Genomic DNA, 21007 nt, shown 5'->3' on the forward strand with positions numbered 1-21007 from the left:
ATGATTATGAAATCCCAAGAATCAAACGGTTCAAATGATGTGAGCATTTTATCGGATAGAAATCAAGGTACCATATATTAACATAGTAATTTTTATTTTTATGATATATATGTTTCTTCTTCTTGATGATCTATTATTCAATGGATCCATGTGTGCCTTTCTCTTCACTCTAGAAGGTAGATATTAATAATGCAAACCCTCTCTCACACTTTTTTCCTCTCTGCCACTCCTTGCCATTTATAAATTATATCTCAAATTGATGAATTAATGAAGAAGCTTCATAGAAAAATATTATAAAGAAAATAATCCTACAGGGCAAAAACCCAAAAAAATCATTGAATCATACAAACTGGTATCTTTACCAAAAGGCCTTTTCCCCTCTCCAGTTGTTGCATCTCATTTTCTTTCCCCCCATCAGGAGAAAATCATTGAACCATGTTATACGATGACCAGACCAACTGGATAACTGCAACTAGTCACCAAGCTGGAATGAACCGGTTCTACTCTGTTAGAAGCCTTATGTCACAAAGAGAGAATGAGTCACAGTCTTTAACTGCCAATGAAGCCCAGCCAGTGAAGGACAATTGCCAAGATGAGCATGCATATCGCAAGAATCATTCCTTGTCTTCCCAAAAGCCAGTTCTTAGTCTTCTTTGCACCTTCAACCCCTCTCTGTACCCTATCTGCCCACCGCATCTGAAAACAAAAACACACATCTGAATCTGCAAATAGCTAGCACTTTAATTATCAACACAAACATACACACCCCATGGGTGAACCATCAACCACTAATTGCTCCCATCGATGGATTGTGTACGTTTGTGTATGTGAAGTGTAAAAACGTACCATTCTATCCAAGTTTTCGGGTGATAAAGAAGACATTGCTTGTTGTGCCCTTTCTGCATCCTCCCGTGAAAGCTTTACTCCAAATTGTTCGCTCATGCTTGCCATCGTTTCTGGGCTCATATTCTTGATCATTGATGTAAAAATCTGCCCATTTGAACATGTTCTAAGAGTTTAAAACAAAGGAGGAAAGAAGACAGCCAAACTGATTGAAAAATATTAACCCACACATACCTGACGCATTGCTGGATCATTCATTTGATTTCTCATCTGTTCTTGCAAATCAGCAGTTGAGTTTGGAAAATTTAGCAAAGGAGATGACCCCATTTTAGAATTTGCATGCAACTGACGAGAACTACTTTCTCCTACATCAGAATTCCCATTAATTGCGGAAATTCCATTGGCCTTGGAGAATTTCGACCCATTCTCTGATCTTCGACCATTTGTATCAACTGCTTTTGCTGTTGAAACAGAATCTTTCCCTCTTAAAGAAGCAGCAACTTCAAACATATTCTGAACCTCCTCTGGTGACATCTTACTCATCAAATCAGTTGCAGTTTTGAGCATGTCAGGTGACACATCTGGTGGAAATGATCCTGATCTGGAACTGTCACCTTGATTCTCTGTGGTCCCTCCAGGAAAATATGAACTTGTCCCCTGAAAAGATGAAGCCATGTGGAGCATTTTTTGAAGTTCTTCAGGTGACATTTTGCCGATCATACTCGAGGCACTCTTAAGCATGTCTGGGGGAACCCCTCCAGCACTCAAACCGGCCAGAGTCTCAGGGTTGGTATTTGAAATAAAATTTTGAAATGACCTACAAAATATAGATAATATATTCACAATCAGGTTCACTGGATTTACTGACACTGGATAGGGTTCAAAAGCCAAAAAATACATTAACAAGGCAAGAAGAAAGGGCAGGGACCAGACCACAGTAAACAAGTTCAAAGTGTGATAAGAAAAAGGTCCAGTTGAACCAGATGATCATTAGAGAGCCAGCTGCATAGTTACTAGAGTTTGCTAATCTCAGAGGTTCAAGATAAATACCAAACTTCCCATTTGTAGATGTCAGAGCGGTATTGTTAGAGTTAGACTGAGTTTTTTCCCGATAAATAACAAATTAATAAAACAAGCAGAAAGTACAATGGAGGATCAACACTCCACCCACAACCAGGGGAGAGGGGTAAAAAAAACAAAAGGAAGCAAAGTCTGCACCCTAAAATCTCAAAATGGTATACTCTCTTCAGTACATAGGATGAACAACACCCTGGTTTGCTAAATCATCGAAGCCAACAATGGACATTTGCTTCCACTGGAATACCTAGGAAAGCAAGGAAAAGAAACAAAGAATGTGTCTAACGAGATATAAATGATGTCAAGGCCAATCAGTTTTTGCAGCCAATGGCAATCACTGAATTCCCTTCCATTATAAGTCATAAGCACCCCTATTGCCCTACAGATTGCAGTGTCCAAACTGGAAAAAAGTGCCAGTAACTCAGCTCTTACGCTCTCCAATAGGGCCCCAACAAGCTCTTAGGATTTGTACTAGATCATCTCAAATAACCACCCCCCAAAGGGCCTCTCACATTGTGAAAGGAACAACCATCAAAGTGGAGTATAAATTTCAGTTTGAATGATGTTGAATTAGTTAAGTTTGTGTTTATCACTGTTCGTTTTGGGTTATCTAAGGTAGTCATGTTCTGGATTTTCAGTAGACTCTGATTTTTAGAAATTCATAAAAACTTCAGAATTTGTGGGAGTGGGGGAAATGATCCTGCAAGCCTATCAATAGGGCCTCTTGAACTCTATTTCCATGATTATTGAGCAGGGACTACTCTTCTTTTGACTTGCTGGGTGGTGTGGATTGAAATACTCTTCTTCTCCTTTTAGGCACCGAAGCATTCAAGACCTCTAGACCTGATTCCCAAAGCCCCATACATGCTGATATTAGTGAATCAATAGATCTGCTTCCATTTCAGATTTTTCCTCATCTTATCCCCAGCTGATTAATTCGATTGTCTCCCTAATGGCATCAAGGACCTCAATCAAAAGCATGCATATATTGAATACCAACAGCCTTCACTTCTTTCAAATCCCATCACCTATACACCTAATAATCCACCAGTTCTCCGCCTCTTTACTTGCTTCTCCCTTTTCAGTGTATACCATCAGAGTATCCCATATTTAAATCTCTATACAATTCCCAACATATTGTGATGTAATGATTAGAACTGCTCTACAGTTCTTGGGATTGGCTTTGGGCCTCTCTCCTGCATGGCTTAGGCAGAGGTTGAGGGCCTCCTATGGGCCCAAGCAATTACTGAGAAACCACTCTGTAAGAGAAACAATATATAAAAGCTGCACTGCACCTAAAAGTAACATATTGTTATTATAATTGGAAAAATAAATTAATAATACAATAAGAAAAGAATTAGAAAGCAAGTAATAAATGTTCAAGACCCAAAAACAGAAAGAAAAGAAGTGTTTTGTTACACTCAATAGGGAACTCCACATTTCAGATACTTGAGCAAGAGGATATTCGGTAGTCAAAGAGTGCAATAAGTTTAGATGCTTCACTAAGAGAGAAGGAGAGAGAAGGGAGTGCATAATTTTCAAACAGATGAAAACAGACCTGATGGCTTCTGGATCATCTTTCAAACCTTGCAAACACTCAGCCTCAGTAGTACGCCCACTAAAGTTGGAAACACTTTGACTTTGAGAGCATTCACCGGCATCCAATGACTGTATCACAGAATACTCTGTTGATGTCGAGCTTTTGTGGCTTTCAGCAGGGACAGTTCGCACTTCTTCTTCAGTTATTTCTTCAATGACTAATCCTGTGAAAAGATCAAGGGTCAAAATATAAAGATAAGGAATAACAATGGTCTGAGACAAGGATAACTGCCTATTGCAGTTGGTGAAGGATGGTGCGCTAAGCCCATGCTTACCGGGAGGTCTCGAGTTCGAGCCTCCTGATCCTTACCTTCCCCACTCCCCCTTCCATATAGTAGGTACCGATAAAAAAAACAAATTGTTCTAAGTCTCAGGAGTCTGATTATTGATTAAAAAAAAAAAAATAAAGAAGAATGAGAACATACGTCCTGCTCTTCGTTGCCCTCCACCTTCTTTTGCCAATTTTTCCTCAGCATCACTGCACCAATTGATACCTTTAATTAGCACATGTCACAATGGAAAAGAAACCAGATATATCCTTTTTATTTTAAGAAAATGACAAAATGACAAAATTACAAAAGAAAGAAATCAAGAGGCAGTATCCGGATGGCAGATGGAAAGCAGCAGATGTATTCAGGTAACTAGTCTTCATATGCAGCAGATGTATTCAAGTATCGAGTATTCATATGCAGCAAATGTATGCAGGTGTCTAGTTTTCATATGCAGAGACACAATAATCAATCTAAACTTCCAAATGCCAGACAATTTCTTTGTATTGGTGTTACATTTCTTGAAAGAACTTATTAGTCTTAGAGGTAATATTTGGGACACTTTAAGAGGGGCCAACAAAGCACAAGAATCAGTCAGGCTACCCAAACAATCATATTCCCATCAAACAAAACATACCTCAGAGCACCTGCAATAGTTTCATCATGTGGAGAAATCGCATGCGCCTTCTTCAAGTCAGACACAGCATCCTAACATGTTTCAGGAATTTTAATCCAATGAGAAAGCAAACAATCCACTAAATGTAATACTTTCCATAGTCACGGCTGATTCTATTTATGAGAGAGTAAAAAACGATGGTGATTTTGCAACACAAAGATAAACGCAGGTTGTTGAGATAAACTCACTTCTAATTGTCCTAATTCTTTATATGCCTGACCCCTCCGGTATAAAGCTTTGACATTGTCTGCATCATATGCCATCACCTGAAAAACAAGTTCATTTAAAAAGTAAAGAACAAGTGAATTAAGGATGGTCCTGAACATTAAAGGATCCCACCTCACATTTACTTAGTAACCACCTATCTTAACCACTTGCAAGCACAAGGGAGGTTGAAGGAAGAACTAATTTCCACTTTCCAAAACTAGATGTCAACCAGCTCCAATATCACCTGTCTTGCTTCCTATTTTCTTTTCCCTGTTAACTGTTAAGTACTCATTCCTATAGTCATATTTTTTAAAATTTATCATTGCACTTTCACTTTCCATTTTCCTTTTCGTGGTCTTCACCCATTTATAAATTGCCCAATGATAGAACTGGACAATAACTAATTCACCAATTCATGACCCAGAAAAGGAAAAAAGGGGGAAGTGTAGCCATACCTCAGAACCCTCCTCTACACAGTCATCATATTGCTTCATCTTCAAGTAGCAGGACATTAAATTCAGAGAACATGCCAATCGGAGTGCGCTACCTCTAGAGTCTGGAATTCCCTTTAGGTTGTTCTTTGCCTAAAGATGCAAGAGGAAAATGGGGAATTCATTATCCTGAAGGGTATCTTCCACAAACAGAAAAATTTAGGGAGGAAAAAAAAAAAAAAGATAAGACCTCACTCCATACTTACAAGTAAATACTTCTCTGTAGCAGCACTGAACTTCCCCTGGCTATGAAGCTCATTACCCTGCCAAGTTGGTTGAATCATTATTACAAAGTACATGCCCATATGTCACTGATGGAAACAAATAAGCAAGAACTGAATCAGAAATTTTAACACTCGGCTCAATATTTGGAGTTTAGGTCTTGGTAAAATATAAGTATATGACAAGGAAAAGATAGCTCCTGACGTCATTGATTGGGGGCAAACATACATTCATAAACTATATGTTTTTCTTTCTTCAATCTCCCTGCTTTGAGATCTCGTTTCTAGCACCTTCGTTAAGCAAGCTGCGATCTTCCAGGGTTAAAATCTTAAGTTTACAATACAACTGAAGAGATCTTTATTCCTTGTCCTCTCAAAGAATGTGCAAAAATGAAAGATTAACAAATTTTCATTTGTCTGCCAAATGTGTCAAAATAATCTGTTCTGAGAAATGTGCTAAAAGAATCTGTTCTCGTACAAAGTACTAAAAGGCCTGGAGGAATCATGAAATTTCGATTAGCTAAAGCAAGGAAACAATAATTAGAAATTCTCCCCCGTCCCAAAATTTCAGGAAAAATACATTTTGCAATGCTTAAGATTTAAAGTTGCATTACAACTACTGTGATACCTAAAAGTTTCTATCACTTTCAAGCAAACCAAATCAGTGATTTAGGACTTCAAGCTTGAGAAATGAGTAATACGAAAAGATAAATGATGCTACAAAAGGTTTCTAGTAACTTGTTCAATTCTAGTATCTGAATCATGAAGTCTTTTTAGAATATCTTAAAGGTTTTGCTTTTTTCTGTCCTGCACAAGTGGTTGAGCAAGAGGGAATAGCAAGGAGGCAACATGCACAAAAAACTAGACAAAATTTGTGGAAGCAAGCACAAATGATGTAATCTGAGTCCACCAGGGAACAGAACTGCCCAAGCAACCCATTCAACATCCACAATTCGCCTGGCCAAACCTGTCCACTATAACAACTACACCTGTACTCATGATTTGGAAAAGTAAAACAAAAAAATGATTGCTATTCTAGGATACCTGTTTCTTTAGCATCTGAGCACCATTCAACTCATATTTAATCTGTGCATCTGCACGGGCACGCATAGTTGCCATCTCTTCGGGTGAGGCATTAGCCATCTTCGAACCCATGTCTATCATATCTTCTGTACGAGCATACTTCAACTGTTCGGCAGCATTTCGCAAGTCTTCTGGCCTCATGTTCTTCATGCTCTCCGTGGCCATTTTCACCAACTCAGGATTGGACATCATCTGTCAAGCCAATATATCACCAATTCTCAACATAAGACAGCAAAAAAAAAAAAAAAATGGTGTAAAAAGGAAAACATTGTAATCTTAGGCTAAACAAAACACACATGAGCTACTGAGTTTCAGATTTAGGATGCTATACTAGCAGAATAAAGCATTATACAAATATGGTGAGGCAAATCTCTCATTAATTAGATTTTGGAGCCCAACCCCACCTTTAAGATACAAAATAATCTAACCACAAAGTTCAACCAAAATCTGCTTGATAAAACAATAACATCTGAGTTCCCTGATCTCCATATGAAAAAGGTGCATACACTTGATAAACCTTAGCTAGCAAGATAAGTGAACAAGTCAAATTGAAGCATGGTTTCCACATCCAATTCCAAACCATGAAAATACCATCAAAGCAATCAGGATGAGATAACTATAAGAGCCGAAAATTCAAAATTTACAAAAACAAGATGATCAAGTCATGGAGAGAATTTTCTGTTTCAGATTTGTAAAACAAAAAATATTGGTAACAAGGTAAAACGAACAATGAAACTTTTCTTCCTTTTTTCCCACCTTTGGAAGGGAATTTTCGGTCTATAGTTTGAATTATTCCTCGACAAAACACGAAATATGATGAAAATTGAGGGAAAAAACAAAAATCATTCCTCGGCTTCGGCGCAATAATAACAAATTGAAAGAGTAGGCTCTGTAATTTAATGAAGTTTAGAAAAACTAAACAGAAAGGAGGAGCCGAAGAAATCCCACGATCCAAAAATTTGGGGAAAAAAACGAATACCTGCTGTTGGATTTTGGCCAATTCACTTGGGGAGATTCTACTCATCTGTTCTTGAGCTATGCGAATCAATTCAGGATCCATCATACCGTTGTACATTCTCAACTCTAAAATCAAATCCGAACTGCACGATGCAAATCGCCAAAAGGGAGGAAAAGAAAAAAACACACAGACAAGGAAAAGCTTTTAGCGAATCAAAAGAAGACCCAGTTGCGAAACTAAATAGGGTTGTCGATGATTTTCTCGAATATGAAGAAACCGGCTAAAATTTATATCGAATCTGGTCGTTAAGAACTTTTATAGAACGCCCACCAAAACAGAAGGGAGGCGAGAAGTGGGAGACCAAGGAAACGAATATACGCAGCTTCCAGGGAACTAACTCTATAGGAAATTAGCAATACCACCCAAAAACGGGAATTTTTTTTTCTTTTTGGGTACGAAAAACGGGAAAATTTTTAAATGGAAACGTTATGGTGGATTATTGGAAATCGGAAGGTAAATTTGAGGAGTTACTGTCGCTATTATTTTTCTGTTTTACCATTAAGTGTTTTAGCATGACTGACTGAAACTGTGAAAAGCAGGCCTGCCCAACCGGTGACGAAGTGAAGTAATGACGTGGCATGTCTAGAACCTTCATTTGACACAGAAAATAACTTTATTTATTTATTTAATTATTGATATGAAATAGTATCCTGAATTTGAAGCGAGTCCAACACAAGGTGTCAAGGTACATTGACCAGACAGCCAAGACATTGGAATACTGATCAATAACCTTATACGCATGAGACAAGGCCTTTCTGCACAGGGAGTCAGTTATACTATTAATCTTTTTGAAAATATAGTACATGAAATAAAACAATCTATGAAATATGGAGTCAGATGTTTGATGTCTTGAAGAATGCTAATAACTGCCAAAGGAGGGGAGGTTTGTTTTACACCTATACAATGAGGGTACGTCCCATAATTTTTTTTTTTTTTTTTTTTGATAAAAGATGGAATTCATTTTTTTAATTGAGAAACATGAGAATTTCCTTTGAAAAAGTTGATTTTAATATTTTATAGAATAAGGGGCCTATGGTTCTCTGAACAGGTGCACCTATATTTGGAGGGTAGCAAAGTCAATTCATATGAAGAGGAGAGAGATAAGACCTAAAGAATGCTTGGGTACCTACTCAACTGCTCATAAAACCTTTTCCCTAAAATAAGGTTTGATTTGGTATAATTTCTAGTTCAATTTCATGGGATGATTTTATTTCGGAAATTATTTGATTTGAATTTTGCAACTTATTTCCAGTGAAATATAAATTAAATGGAATAGAGATCCCGAAATAGTTGAGGAGATGTTTTAATTTTAAAATTGAGATTGATTTCACTCTTGCTTTTTAATGAACATCAATTTGATGGGCAAAGTAATAATTTCACATTAAAAATAAAACATCACCCTTCTTCTTCTCTTGATGATCTCACCACCACCACAACCACTTCCCTCGCTACCACTACCACCATCACTACTGTCGCCCCCCCCCACCCCACCACCACCACCACCTTCTCGGCTCCATCCTTGCCCACGCCACCCCTACCCTCTCCCTAAGAAATATAGAGAATCTATTCTCATAAATTGAACTACCAAATGGATTCTTATTTTTTATATATTTTCAGATTGATGAATCCAAAACAATTTCAATTTCTTGACCAAAAAATCTATTTTATGAAATCAATTTGAAATAGAAAATAGAAATCATACTAAATCTAGCCTAAAATATAGTCTTTTTTTTTTTTTTTTTTTCTAGACCAGCAAATGGCATCTGTTACCCAAAAAAAAATTAGATGGCATCTTTAGACTATAACATTAATATTTTGCAATGGAAGGCTGATCTAGCAGTTCAACCATATAAATCTTGAGGAAATAATCTAGATTGACCATTTATCTAAAAAGTTTGTGCACCCTCTTAGTAATCCTGAAATAATTTCAATATTTTTTATTTCATCACAAACTCAATTTTTCTGGTAAAACTTGGCACAAAGTTTCAGCCCCATCCAATTTTGGCAATCGTTCAGTCGAAATTTTAAAGGAAAAATATAGATGTCACTTATTCTTAGTATAAGGTAATTAGTCATTGTGAATGAGGAGGAGACAAGTATCTCATTGGTACAATTTCAGATTAAAACGAGTAAAGGAAGCAACTACAATTACAAAAAGATGTTATTTTGTATTTTATATTCATTTTCATATGATACCATCTTCATAAAATTTTTGGGGGTAATTTTTTTGCATATTGGATATTCAAAACTATACACAGAGAAGAGCATGTGAGGAAACAATTAAGTTTGAAAATAAGAGAGCATTATCATAATTTTACTTAAAATTTGAATCAAAGTTTGAGCTACTTTCCTTATTTTGAACTTAAAATTTGATTGTTGTAAACATGAATTTATCCATGAAGTGTCAAGTGGTAAATAACGAAGCATTGTCCTTCAGTATGCATAGTAATACCTAGAATGACTCATCTTTTAAATTGGGCGGGTCTCTTGTTCTTCTCCCACTTCAACTGCTTACGTGATCAAAATCCAATAACATGTGACTCCAAGAGTTGTATTATTCCCTTCTTCGATGATCTTTCCAATGATTAGGTTCATAGAAAGGCAATCACAAGTTTAAGTAAAGATTTTTATATCTAAGGTCTAACAAAGGATTATTATTCTCTTCAATTCCTTAAAGTTCGGCAGTGCGGCAGTACTAGGTGGAGATGCCGATATGTGGCAGATTAGACATCCAACGGTCCCAACTCAATATAATCAATGAGTTCGAACCATTGGATGTCAGAACTGCCACGTATCAGCATCTTCACCTAACATTACCGCACTACCGGACTTTAAGGAATTGGAGAAGATAATTTTATTCATTCTGGGTTGTATGTTAAATTTACAATAAAATGTGGGGCCTCACCCTCCTCCCCCCAAATTATTTACAGGAGCCAAGGAGCCACCACCCATTAGGAAATATGGATTTCCTAAAGAATGACAGGATCCGGTCGAAGAGTTTCAACCCTAGCCTTGGATTTAGTGATGGTGGAGAGGTGGTGGCCCAATACCTATATGTTCCACCTAATTGGTTATGAGAGTACAACTGTTCTTGTTGGAGTTTGGATCACCTACCATACACGTTTATTTGCGTTTACATGATGACTTGTGTTCTTTTGTTTCTATATAACCATTAAAGTATAAAGAGACATTTATGAAAGTAAAATCACAGATATCATCATCTAACCATACATTTTTGGAGGTAAAAGTCACCTGACTGTACATAAAGTATACATGTATGGATAGGTGATCGGGTTCATTATTCGGATCAGATTGCCAGATTCATTTCATGAGATATGAATAATCTGGATTGCGGATCTGAATTACAAATTTGAGTTGAGCCGATTCCACCAGTCTGATTCAATTCCTTCAAAACCATGGTAGCCCGAAAACAAGCACATTCCCGCATGAGAAAATATCGGTCCTTTATCTGCTCCATTTTTTCAAGTTTTTCTAATAGAAAGAAAAGAAATGATCATCCTACTCCTGCCTAAACACACTGCCTAGGTGCAATCCACCCCCTCTATTAGAGGAACTTGAGGAATGGAATAGATAAAAATACGACAATGTCACCTTGATAAGTATTTTTATCTGCTTCATTTCCTATCCATTCCATTTCTCTAAGTTCTTCTAATAGATGGATGGACCCCACTTGGACAGTGTGTTTGGACAAGAGAAGGGGCAGGATGGTCATTTTTGCCCCCTCTATTAGAAGAACCTGTAGAAATGGAGCAAATAAAGGTCCACTTGATAACGCGTTTGGCCTAAATACAAAAGCTGCCAAACATCCACTGACTCATTTCGGCAACCGCATAAGACAGTGATATGCTGACATGGCGTACACTATTCCAACCAAAGTGGACATTTCCTCATCCTCAATATGTATTAGACACGTTACCTGAAGCTGTTAGTAACAGTGAAACTGAAACCCACCCCAAGGCCCCTCAGGAAGGAAACCGTTATCTCTCTCTTTTCTGATGGACAGTCTGGACTGGAGACGAGTATGATTTTAAGAACTGATTAGCGAGCGAATAATCTCTCCGACCAATTTGTAGAGGACGGAAGATGCTTGCTCTCACCATCTCTCCCTCCTCGTCAATGACCGAGCTAGGGTTTCGCTCTGCCTCTCCGCGACATAAATTTCCGCTCTTCCCTCGCTCAAATACACTACAACTCTCTTGTTTCAAGCCGAGGAACCAGAAGTTAGGGTTTCATAATGGGCGTAGGAGCGAAATATTGAAGTTGTCTGTGAACCTGAAGTCTCTGATGAGTGTTGAGAAGCCGGTCGAGAAAGATGGGAGTAGGGGTGCGAGTGAGGAGAAATATGACGCTATTGTCATCGGGTCCGGAATTGGTGGACTGGTTGCTGCAACTCAGCTGGCGGTGAAGGGAGCGAAGGTGCTGGTGCTAGAGAAGTATGTGATTCCTGGTGGGAGTTCAGGGTTTTATCAGAGGGACGGGTATACATTTGACGTTGGATCGTCTGTGATGTTTGGATTCAGTGATAAGGTGATTTTTCTCCATAGTTTTCTTGCTAATTCCTTGAATTTTTTTTCTTTCACGATGGATATTCTTCTGGATTACGCTCGAGCTTTGATTCGATTGTGTTTGACGATTTTGTGACTAGGACTCCTGGAGGGTGGAATCAAACACTAGGAGTGAATGCCATACAGTTGAAAATAAATTTAAAGATGTGATATGGAAACTCTAAAACATTAAACTGGAGTGCGGGTTTTCTCCAATGACGTTATAAAACTGGCTCGTGGCATCTCAGCTGTAGAGGATCCACACTTCCATAACCATTTTTCATGTTTCAGACCAAGAAGACTTTTCCACATTGCATTTAAAAATTGTTGAAAAGTCAACATTTTAAAACAGTCGAACCATTGAAAATGCAGGGGGACGAATTATATCATTTGTGTAAGTTCAGTTGTGAATTTTGTTTCTTCAATGAGATAGAGTTAGAGTTGTAGAAATTCTTCATAAGTGACGGGAGCTTTTTACTTGTATGTCGAGAGAAATTATTATTTTGAGAACTGAGTAAGAGAATTCCCTTGCCTTAGGAGAATGATGCAGTATCTAGACACCATTAACAATGAGAATAAGAATAGCTCGCAGTTTCAGGAATTTCAGAATTCCTGGTCTTTCTAAGAATCCTAGTCTGATTGGGAATCTTGTTCCTAGTCTACTATGAAGATCTATTTCGGTAGAGTTCTGTTTTCAGTTCTTTTCCTCTTTTGATTTTGGGAAAAGGAAGGCTGCTAGGTTGTGTTGCCCCTGTGCCAGCACGAGGCCAATGTGATCGCACACATAGGCATCCAACAGGGATGGACGCACGGGGGCAGCATGGTCATTTCACCTTCACTGTGTAGGGCGCAGGGGCCATGTGACCTGGCAGCGATTCTCTGCCCTTTGATTATTTTATGTGTTCTAGTTCAGGCTGGATAGGAATCTATAAGTCCAGTTGTGCTATAAAATATGAATTGAATTTCTTTCATTATGTAAAGTCTTGTTATAAATTGTTTTAAGTCTTTTATTGGTCAATTAAGTTGTTAGTTGGATTACTAGTTGTTTAGGCTATTTCTAGTCATATTTTGAGAGTCTATATATATATAACCAGCCATTAAGGCATAAGAATTTGCTGAATGGAATTGGCTTTCAACCCTTTAGTTTTGTGAGATTCAGAATACCTATTTGTTGTGATATGAAGCGAAGCCCTCGGTGGGAGGCCAAGTTAATGATTCAAGTGGGATTCTTGAAGCACATATCATATCCAGCATTCTTCTATTCTTTTCTCCTGTATCAATCAATCGAAACCCATGTCGGTACTTACTTTCCATTTTCTCTGCACCATCCTTTTGGCTTATTTCTGGATGCTTGATGGCTAATCTGATTTGCTGCATTACTGCTTAAAATTCTCCATAGTTTATGGATCTGATTTCAGCATACAATTCCAATATTTTTCCTATTTCTTGAATTCCTACTTCAACAAGGAATTCTCTGAAACTTAACTACTAACCTTTGGATTTCAATTTTGTTTCCATACAAGCCAATCTGTTATTGTGTAGTACAGTTCTGTGGATCCAAATTTCATCTTTGAATTGTTTTTTGGTTTTCCTAATTCAAGTTGGATTTCAAGTTCAGGTTCTGTTTCTTCTGATTTCAGATTTCTGCATATTAAGACATATGTTTTATTGTACTAAATCTGATTCCTGAATTCGATTGTCCAGGTTCCCCCTTGATTTTTAGAGTTTAGAATTTGTTCTTCGACTAGGAATCTTCAGATCTTAAGAATCTGACCATTGGATTGGGCCTGAATTTTAATATCATATTCTTCTACTTAGACAGAGCACTAAACCTGAGTTTCTACCAGATCAGATCCTCTGATCTTCTGTTGTTACAATTTTCCTGAAATATGGTTTCTAAACCTGTCACTGCTTTTCTGGTTTCATTGGATTTCTGAACCTAGTAACCTTAGGCCTCCAGAAACCCCATCAGAGAATGGCTGAGCACGCCATAGTTTTGTTGAATTGGCCAATATGAAATCTTATTGTCCTCTAGAATAAAGTTACATGGAGGACTTGGTCAACACTTCTGGGAGGATTAAGTATGTATTATGTGCAGTTTATGATCTCATATAACTTATTCAAAACACTTGTGGAAGCAAATATGGTCCAGGTTAAGTAAAGTTTTGTAATGAAAACAAAAATTCTGAAGCCTTTCAGATGCCAAATTCTTAGGTTATGCAACAGTGTAGTGTTGAGATTGGTTCAGATTGAGGACCCTAATTTCTACTAACTTCTGAATCCCAAGGGGAACATCCCAAATTCACCCATTCCTGGTGCTAATATCTTCCTACCCCAAAACAATTCTATCTGGTTATTATTCTAAGATTTTGAATTTGTTTACTCATTACTCTTCTAAGCTGTTGAGCTCAAACCATGTTTTAAACCCTTAATAAGATATTCTTTGGCTTCATTATGATGAACAGGGAAATTTAAATTTGATAACCCAGGCATTGGCAGCAGTGGGGTGTAAGATGCAGGTGATTCCTGATCCAACCACTGTCCATTTTCATCTACCTGATAATCTGTCCGTACAAGTACACAGAGAGTACAATGACTTCATTGCAGACCTCACCAATAAATTTCCCCATGAAAAGGAAGGGATCCTCAAATTTTACGGCGAATGTTGGAAGGTTTGTTCTGATTGGTTGCTGACTGCAACTTTCTATGGCCTTTTGGGCTCTTATTGGAACCTTTAGTGTACACTAAACATTTATTTACATAGGTCTTCAATGCCTTGAACTCACTGGAATTGAAGTCACTTGAGGAGCCACTCTACCTTTTTGGGCAATTCTTTCAGAAGCCCCTGGAATGCTTGACTCTGGGTAAATTACTTCCTCATGGTTTTATTCTGTGTGCGAACTTATGGACTTATGGTTGAATCATAAACATACTGGCAAAATATGGCATGTGGGGCTGGAATTGCTGGCCTGTTTGATAGTTCTCCTTGGGACTGGTTTGCCTGATTAAACTGTTGTCGCTAATAACACAATCTTTTGGGTAGTCAGTAAAATGTGGTGACTAGTTGGCGAGCCTTGTGCAATGGTTAAGTTGTGCTATTGCAACCTGTTGGTTAGGGCTACAAAACTTGTAAACAGCCTCTCCTCCTTTGCAGGGGGTAAGGCTGCGTACATTTGCCCCTCCCAGACGCTGCTGTAGTGGGGAGCCTTGTGCAGTGGGACACTCTTCTTCTTCTAGTAAACTGTGGTGACTAGCCCAGAATTTGGGTAGCACAAATAGTTGTCACTGCCTCCCTTTGGTGAATTCTTGGTGTTAGTCAGTGAACGGTGGGTTCTGACCCTCTGCAATTATGCCATGGCCAATGGCAGTATGGCACAGAAAAATGTGGTGCATGGTCCAGAAAACTGGTCTAACAAAAATAGTTGAAACTGTCTCCTTTGTTCAACCTTTGGTGTAAATAATCAGTGATCTGAGCCGGTGACTGATGATAGTTGCTGAACCCCATGGATATGTGCCATGTGGAACAGTACAATTTTCTAGGCTATTAAGGGTATCTCAAGATTCTTTTATTTGTAATGATTTTTTGTTGGTGCTTATCATGTGACTTTATTTATTTTCTTCTGTTACTTCCTCCTTGTTCGATTGTCTCTGGACTTAAATCTTAAATGATTGTACATTCTTTTGGCAGCTTACTATTTGCCTCAGAATGCTGGAGACATTGCTCAGAAGTTTATAAGGGATCCCAAATTGTTGTCTTTCATAGATTCTGAGGTCAGCTAACATATTTTCTCTGTCATACTGAGTTTTTCTTGTTTTTAACTTTTTTAGCTTTGTGATTTCTATGTGGCATGTCTGACCAATCTCACAAATGAAAGATGTTTTTCGTAGTGTTTTATAGTGAGCACAGTTAAAGCTTCACAGACACCAATGATCAATGCAAGCATGGTAAGCTGTCTTGGTTGCTTTTTCTGGTTTCATTTACATAGACACAGAGACATTTATTGTTGTCTGACACGGATATGAGGGGTTTGACACGATAGCCGTAAAAATTTCACATTCCGACACTTCAGTTTATGTAAACTACTAAACTATAGTTCCATCTTTCCTATGAGCAATCACCTTAGTTTGACTATGTTTTGTTGCCTCTTCATGTCATTATATATAATTATTATCTTTTTCCTGTGGGCAATCCTTCTCTCCCTTCCTTCCCTCCCTAACCTTCACACTCGTCACATTCATTTTCTTCCCCTGTCAAAAAAGAAACCAAGGTGTTCACATGCATTTCAGTATCTGTGTGTAAAACAGCAGGCTGCAAATAGCCATGCACTTACATATGCATTTCATTCTTATCCTGTTTTTCTCATATATCACTTGTAACAGGTTCTATGTGACAGGCATTTTGGGGGAATCAACTACCCGGTTGGTGGTGTTGGTGGAATTGCAAAGTCCTTGGCAAAAGGACTGGTTGATAAGGGAAGTAAAATACTTTACAGGGCAAATGTTACCGGCATTATACTTGAGCATGGGAAGGCTGTGAGTGCAACCTTAATCTTGTCACATCGATCCCAATATTAATTTGCTATGTAACTACATATGTACAATCAAGTATCTCTTTCATTTGGTGCCTAAGATAGTCGTTGTTAATGAGTTTGCTAGGGGTGGGTTTGAGTGGGAGTTTATGTACGTCATTTTCTGATTTAGTTGTGGGAGGTACCTTTATCTGAATTCTCTCTTGTTCCCTTTTACATGGTTTGGATGTTCTCTTTTCTGGCTGTCTTATGGGCTTCCGGCTCTGTTGTCGTGTCATTTTTGTTTCCTTGTTAGTAAAGGTGTTAGACACTACAGGTGTAAAGGTTTGGGGGGGGGGTGATGCAGATAAGTTTATATAAGTTTGTAAGGGAGGCCAGCATTGTATACGAATTTGAATGAATAGAAAAGTTGCTTATGCAATGTTGAAATCCTGAGATAGGATAAGTGAGAGGCCTAGGGTGAGATGCCCATTCCATTCCACATCCCCTTCCATCGGTTCTTTATTCCGAACCCTAATCAGTCCAGTCGATCTCAAGAAGTCCTTCAAGTTTATTGGGAATCCTCTGCAAGTTGTTCACATCAATCTCTTGGGTATTCTTATCAATTTCAAGTTGCTGCCAAGTCCAAGATCCATTGCCACTGCTGGGATCAATTCCCCATCATCGATTCTTGGAAGGAATCTTGGGTTTCAAAACCCTAAAGTGCTGATCGGTCTTCTTTTCTGGCTATCAATTGTGATCTTCTGATTTGAGGTTTCATTCTACAACTTCAAGATCATTCAACTCCAGTTGCAGCTTCAACAACTTATTATCTTTGTAGGATTATTTCTTTGGTTATCTTTTGAGATCTCATCATTCTTCTCCAACCAATTTTGAGATCCCATTGTTCTCTTGGGAATCCCATTACTCTCTTTCTTGTTCTTTGGAGGTTTTCTATTTGCAAGTATTATATTTCTTATGCTACTTTCTTTTCTGCATTTTACAGGTAGGAGTAAGGCTTTCAGATGGAAGGGAGTTCTTTTCCAAAACTGTAATATCAAATGCAACTAGATGGGATACCTTCGGTTAGTTATCCTGATTATTAGAATTCTAATGTTCAAACAAGTCAACTGTCAACTGGTATTGGAATCTTGCTTTAGCGTGGTCTTATTTCATTGAGTTCTTGTGTTGGCAACTTTATTAAAACTGGACTTATTTCCATCATATTGCAGGTAAACTTTTAAAAGGAGAAGATCTTCCAAAAGAGGAGGAAGACTTTCAAAGAGTTTATATTAAGGCCCCATCATTTCTTTCCATTCACATGGGTGTGAAAGCAGAGGTGTTGCCACCAGATACAGATTGCCATCATTTTGTTCTTGAGGTAGCTGTGTATCTTAATTAGCTTTTATTTTCATGGCTCTCGTCAGCGAGGCTCCTTAGTTGGGGAAGAGCGAATGATGTATTCATGACGTTGTCTTTTTAATTATCCATGCAGAGTGATTGGACACGGTTGGAGGAGCCATATGGTAGCATATTTTTGAGCATTCCAACTGTTTTGGATCCATCGTTGGCTCCAGAAGGATGCCATATTCTTCATATATTTACAACATCTTCCATAGAGGACTGGAAGGTAATTTCTACTACAAATGGGGCTATATTATGAAGTTAATTGATTTGGATTTTGATGTTATCTTCCTTCCTAAATTCTTGCTCAGGATATGATAGTGTTTGCCCTTGTTGGAGCAGGACCTCCCTCAAAAAGATTATGAAGCCAAAAAGGAGCTTGTGGCGGATGACATCATAAGCAGACTAGAAAGTAAACTTTTTCCAGGGCTTAAATCATCCATTGTTTTTAAAGAGGTAAGAGTTCATAGTACTACATGATTTCAAGGCAATTTGGAATGATTTAATTGTTTGCAATGATGATAAGTTGCCATATGAAATTGAATTCTAGGGTTAATGCAGTGCTGCTTATAAATTTCAAATTGACTTTTAACACGTCTGAACGGGCCAATAACTATTTGTTGGTGATGCACTGAGTCGGCCTTAAGTCTTATAATCTTGTTCTTAATTACATTATTCTCTTCTAGGTATGCTATTTATATGAAATTTGAAATCCATTGCTCTTTAAAGTGTACGCTGATGCGACATTTCTCCAATATTTTCTTGGACCAACAATATAATCCTGCTTGTCCCCTTCTTATGGTGGACTGTTGGTGGTGGTATTGTTTTGAAAACATGATAACTGCCAGTTAGGTACTCGGGCATTCCTGCTGCTTCCAATAATACGAGGGTTGTAAACTTAATGTGCTTTTGGGTCCGGCTACCATGGACAACTCTAATAGAGCTGGGGTCTGGCTTATTGGCTTTCTTGCAAGGTCTTACATTCTGTCTGAGTCTTAGTTTATTTAGGAGTAATATTCTTGAGGGGAGCTTAGAGGGCGGGCCTCGGTGCAACAGTAAGGTTGCTCCATTGCCACCTAGTGGTCGTGGGTTCAAGTCGGGAAACAGCCTCTCCGCAAAGAGGGGGGGGGGTAAGGCTGCTTACATTATGACCCTCCCCAGACCCCGCAGTGGTAGGAGCCTCGTGCACTGGATAGGCCTTTTTGTTCTTGAAGGGAGCTCAAGTAACATCACTGGGTACCTCCTGGATGTTAGGGCCTTTGGTGACATCAGCATATTTGGAAAAAGTCTGTATGCTGACTCCTTATTCCTTCAGTTAGTCAAGCTCATCATTTAGGTTAAAAGAAATCATTTTAGCTATTTCGACTTTCCATTTCTTTTTTGTTTGCTTGATTTCAATCCAAGTCATTTTTCTGTATATTTTTTTGTAACCATTTAGTTTTAAAATGTGTGGCTCATTTCATCCCATATTCATCATGGCAGGTAGGGACACCCAAGACGCATAGGCGATTCCTTGCTCGTGATAATGGTACCTATGGGCCTATGCCACGTGAAATCCCTAAGGGCTTGTTGGGGATGCCATTCAATACAACAGTAAGTCATACTAACTGCTGACCGATTTTTTTCCCTTTCTTTTTCTGGGGGTGCCGCGGGGGGGTGGGCGCTGCTGATAAAAGTCAATGTCTTTCGATAAACTTGTTTGAGTTGAAGCTAGAATGCTGAATTGGGACATGCAGGCTATAGATGGACTCTACTGTGTTGGTGATAGCTGCTTTCCAGGGCAAGGAGTTATAGCTGTTTCCTTTTCAGGAATCATGTGTGCTCATCGAGTAGCTGCTGATATCGGTTAGTAGGTTTTTGGAGCCAAACTGAAATATATCACACGTGCCTGCCGTCAATGACTGTAATAGTAGTAACATGTGCCTACTGTCAATGACTGTTAATTCTTCTCTCTTTGACTAATTGTTGATTCGAAGGATTAACTCACTGACCCAGTGACCTGGCCTCTACAGGTTGATGGACTGGCCTGGTTTCATCTCATTGGTTAGGAGTCCATCAATCTCCTCAAGTTTTAATTTATCTCTATTAGCTTGAGACTCATAGATCTCATTTGAAAGTCTTGCCTAATGGTGAGCTTGTTTTCCTTTTTACAAAATTGCTGCTTAGACTTTCTTCTATGAAGAAACGACAGTGAGCAGCCTTTGCCAAATCATTGGTTGATCATCAATTTACCAAACGTTGGTTGATTTATTACCTTAAAATTATTGGTGGTTTGTTCAGATATATTATTTATGTATTTATGTTTGGATTGTATTTATTTATTTATTTTGGAGGCTTTTCCAGGGCTTGAGAAAAGATCTCCGGTATTGGATGCTGCCCTTCTTAGACTTCTTCGCTGGTTCAGGACAATTGCTTGAAAAAGATTGGCTTCACCTGGGCCGATGACGCCTATAGTTTTGTGGAAGAATAGAAGAAGATGGGAACACTTCTAGGGCCTTTCTAAGCCACTGACAAGACATATAAACACAGTTTACCTGCTGAGCAGGTGTTCTACAGCAAGTGATAGCACCTTGGGTAGCAAATGGAACAATTTGGGTTGACATTAGAAGGTGACACCTACCCAGTATACATCATAGGGGAATTGGAAGTACCAGACATGTCAGATAAAGTAGAAATGCCATAATATAATGTAAGCATCCACCAATGGTGCCCTCTCAAATTATAAACACTCGAGGCTTTGTAAGGTAAATAGTGAATACTATGGCATCTGAGTAAATAAATTAGAGTTTTTATGCATAAGAAATTCCATGCATTTAAAATTTTCTGCTGTCCTGAATGCCTGGTAACATAATAATTTGTTGGAAACTTTGGATTATACAGCCTACCATGTGTATTTAGATACCTGATATCGTGTTAAATATTAACTCAATGTGGACAGTGGACCCTGAAAATGATGGTAATCCACCTCTAGAACCTGCCATCTGGGTTTGAACTTATTTTAAAAGGCAAAGGTTGAAGACCAAGCTTCAACAACCAATTCAAGGAG

The 21007-nt window shown here is 38.3% G+C and overlaps 2 protein-coding genes across 3 annotated transcripts; one reads left to right on the forward strand and one right to left on the reverse strand.

Annotated features, from left to right (window-relative positions):
• Positions 1-433: 433 nt before the first annotated feature.
• On the reverse strand, positions 434-7613 carry LOC122643419 (outer envelope protein 61-like). The gene is made up of 11 exons (XM_043837043.1): positions 7446-7613; positions 6428-6658; positions 5369-5425; positions 5127-5255; positions 4653-4730; positions 4426-4496; positions 3945-3997; positions 3479-3683; positions 1078-1660; positions 847-990; positions 434-696 (listed from the first exon to the last, which is right to left on the reverse strand). Exons 1-11 carry the CDS (start codon positions 7539-7541, stop codon positions 550-552), a joined length of 1794 nt encoding a protein of 597 aa, XP_043692978.1. The 5' UTR covers positions 7542-7613; the 3' UTR covers positions 434-549.
• Positions 7614-11585: 3972 nt separating this feature from the next.
• On the forward strand, positions 11586-20393 carry LOC122643407 (prolycopene isomerase, chloroplastic). 2 transcript variants are annotated; one of them, XM_043837033.1, is made up of 13 exons: positions 11586-12032; positions 14515-14721; positions 14814-14913; positions 15738-15820; positions 15938-15994; positions 16430-16582; positions 17564-17642; positions 17790-17938; positions 18053-18187; positions 18304-18417; positions 19444-19554; positions 19698-19806; positions 20305-20393. In XM_043837033.1, exons 1-13 carry the CDS (start codon positions 11589-11591, stop codon positions 20376-20378), a joined length of 1815 nt encoding a protein of 604 aa, XP_043692968.1. In that variant the 5' UTR covers positions 11586-11588; the 3' UTR covers positions 20379-20393. The 2 variants fall into 2 exon arrangements, with proteins under 2 accessions (XP_043692968.1, XP_043692972.1); XM_043837037.1 differs by lacking the exons at positions 19444-19554; positions 19698-19806; positions 20305-20393 and having other exon boundaries at positions 18273-18329.
• The last annotated feature ends 614 nt before the right edge of the window (positions 20394-21007 follow it).

This window comes from Telopea speciosissima, chromosome 1 (assembly GCF_018873765.1).
Source record: "Telopea speciosissima isolate NSW1024214 ecotype Mountain lineage chromosome 1, Tspe_v1, whole genome shotgun sequence".
Classification (NCBI taxonomy): domain Eukaryota; kingdom Viridiplantae; phylum Streptophyta; class Magnoliopsida; order Proteales; family Proteaceae; genus Telopea; species Telopea speciosissima.

What these genes read in the sequence shown, in the direction of transcription:
- LOC122643419 (XM_043837043.1), bottom strand. Translation starts at nt 7,541, where the DNA reads ATGTACAACGGTATGATGGATCCTGAATTGATTCGCATAGCTCAAGAA. An exon ending in ATGATCCAGCAATGCGTCAG is followed by an intron (nt 991 to 1,077) that starts GTATGTGTGGGT and finishes TCAAATGGGCAG; the next exon opens with ATTTTTACATCAATGATCAA. An exon ending in CCGAAAACTTGGATAGAATG is followed by an intron (nt 697 to 846) that starts GTACGTTTTTAC and finishes TTTTGTTTTCAG; the next exon opens with ATGCGGTGGGCAGATAGGGT.
- LOC122643407 (XM_043837033.1), top strand. Translation starts at nt 11,589, where the DNA reads ATGCTTGCTCTCACCATCTCTCCCTCCTCGTCAATGACCGAGCTAGGG. An exon ending in CCTGGAATGCTTGACTCTGG is followed by an intron (nt 14,914 to 15,737) that starts GTAAATTACTTC and finishes TTCTTTTGGCAG; the next exon opens with CTTACTATTTGCCTCAGAAT. An exon ending in TGTCTTTCATAGATTCTGAG is followed by an intron (nt 15,821 to 15,937) that starts GTCAGCTAACAT and finishes TGTTTTTCGTAG; the next exon opens with TGTTTTATAGTGAGCACAGT.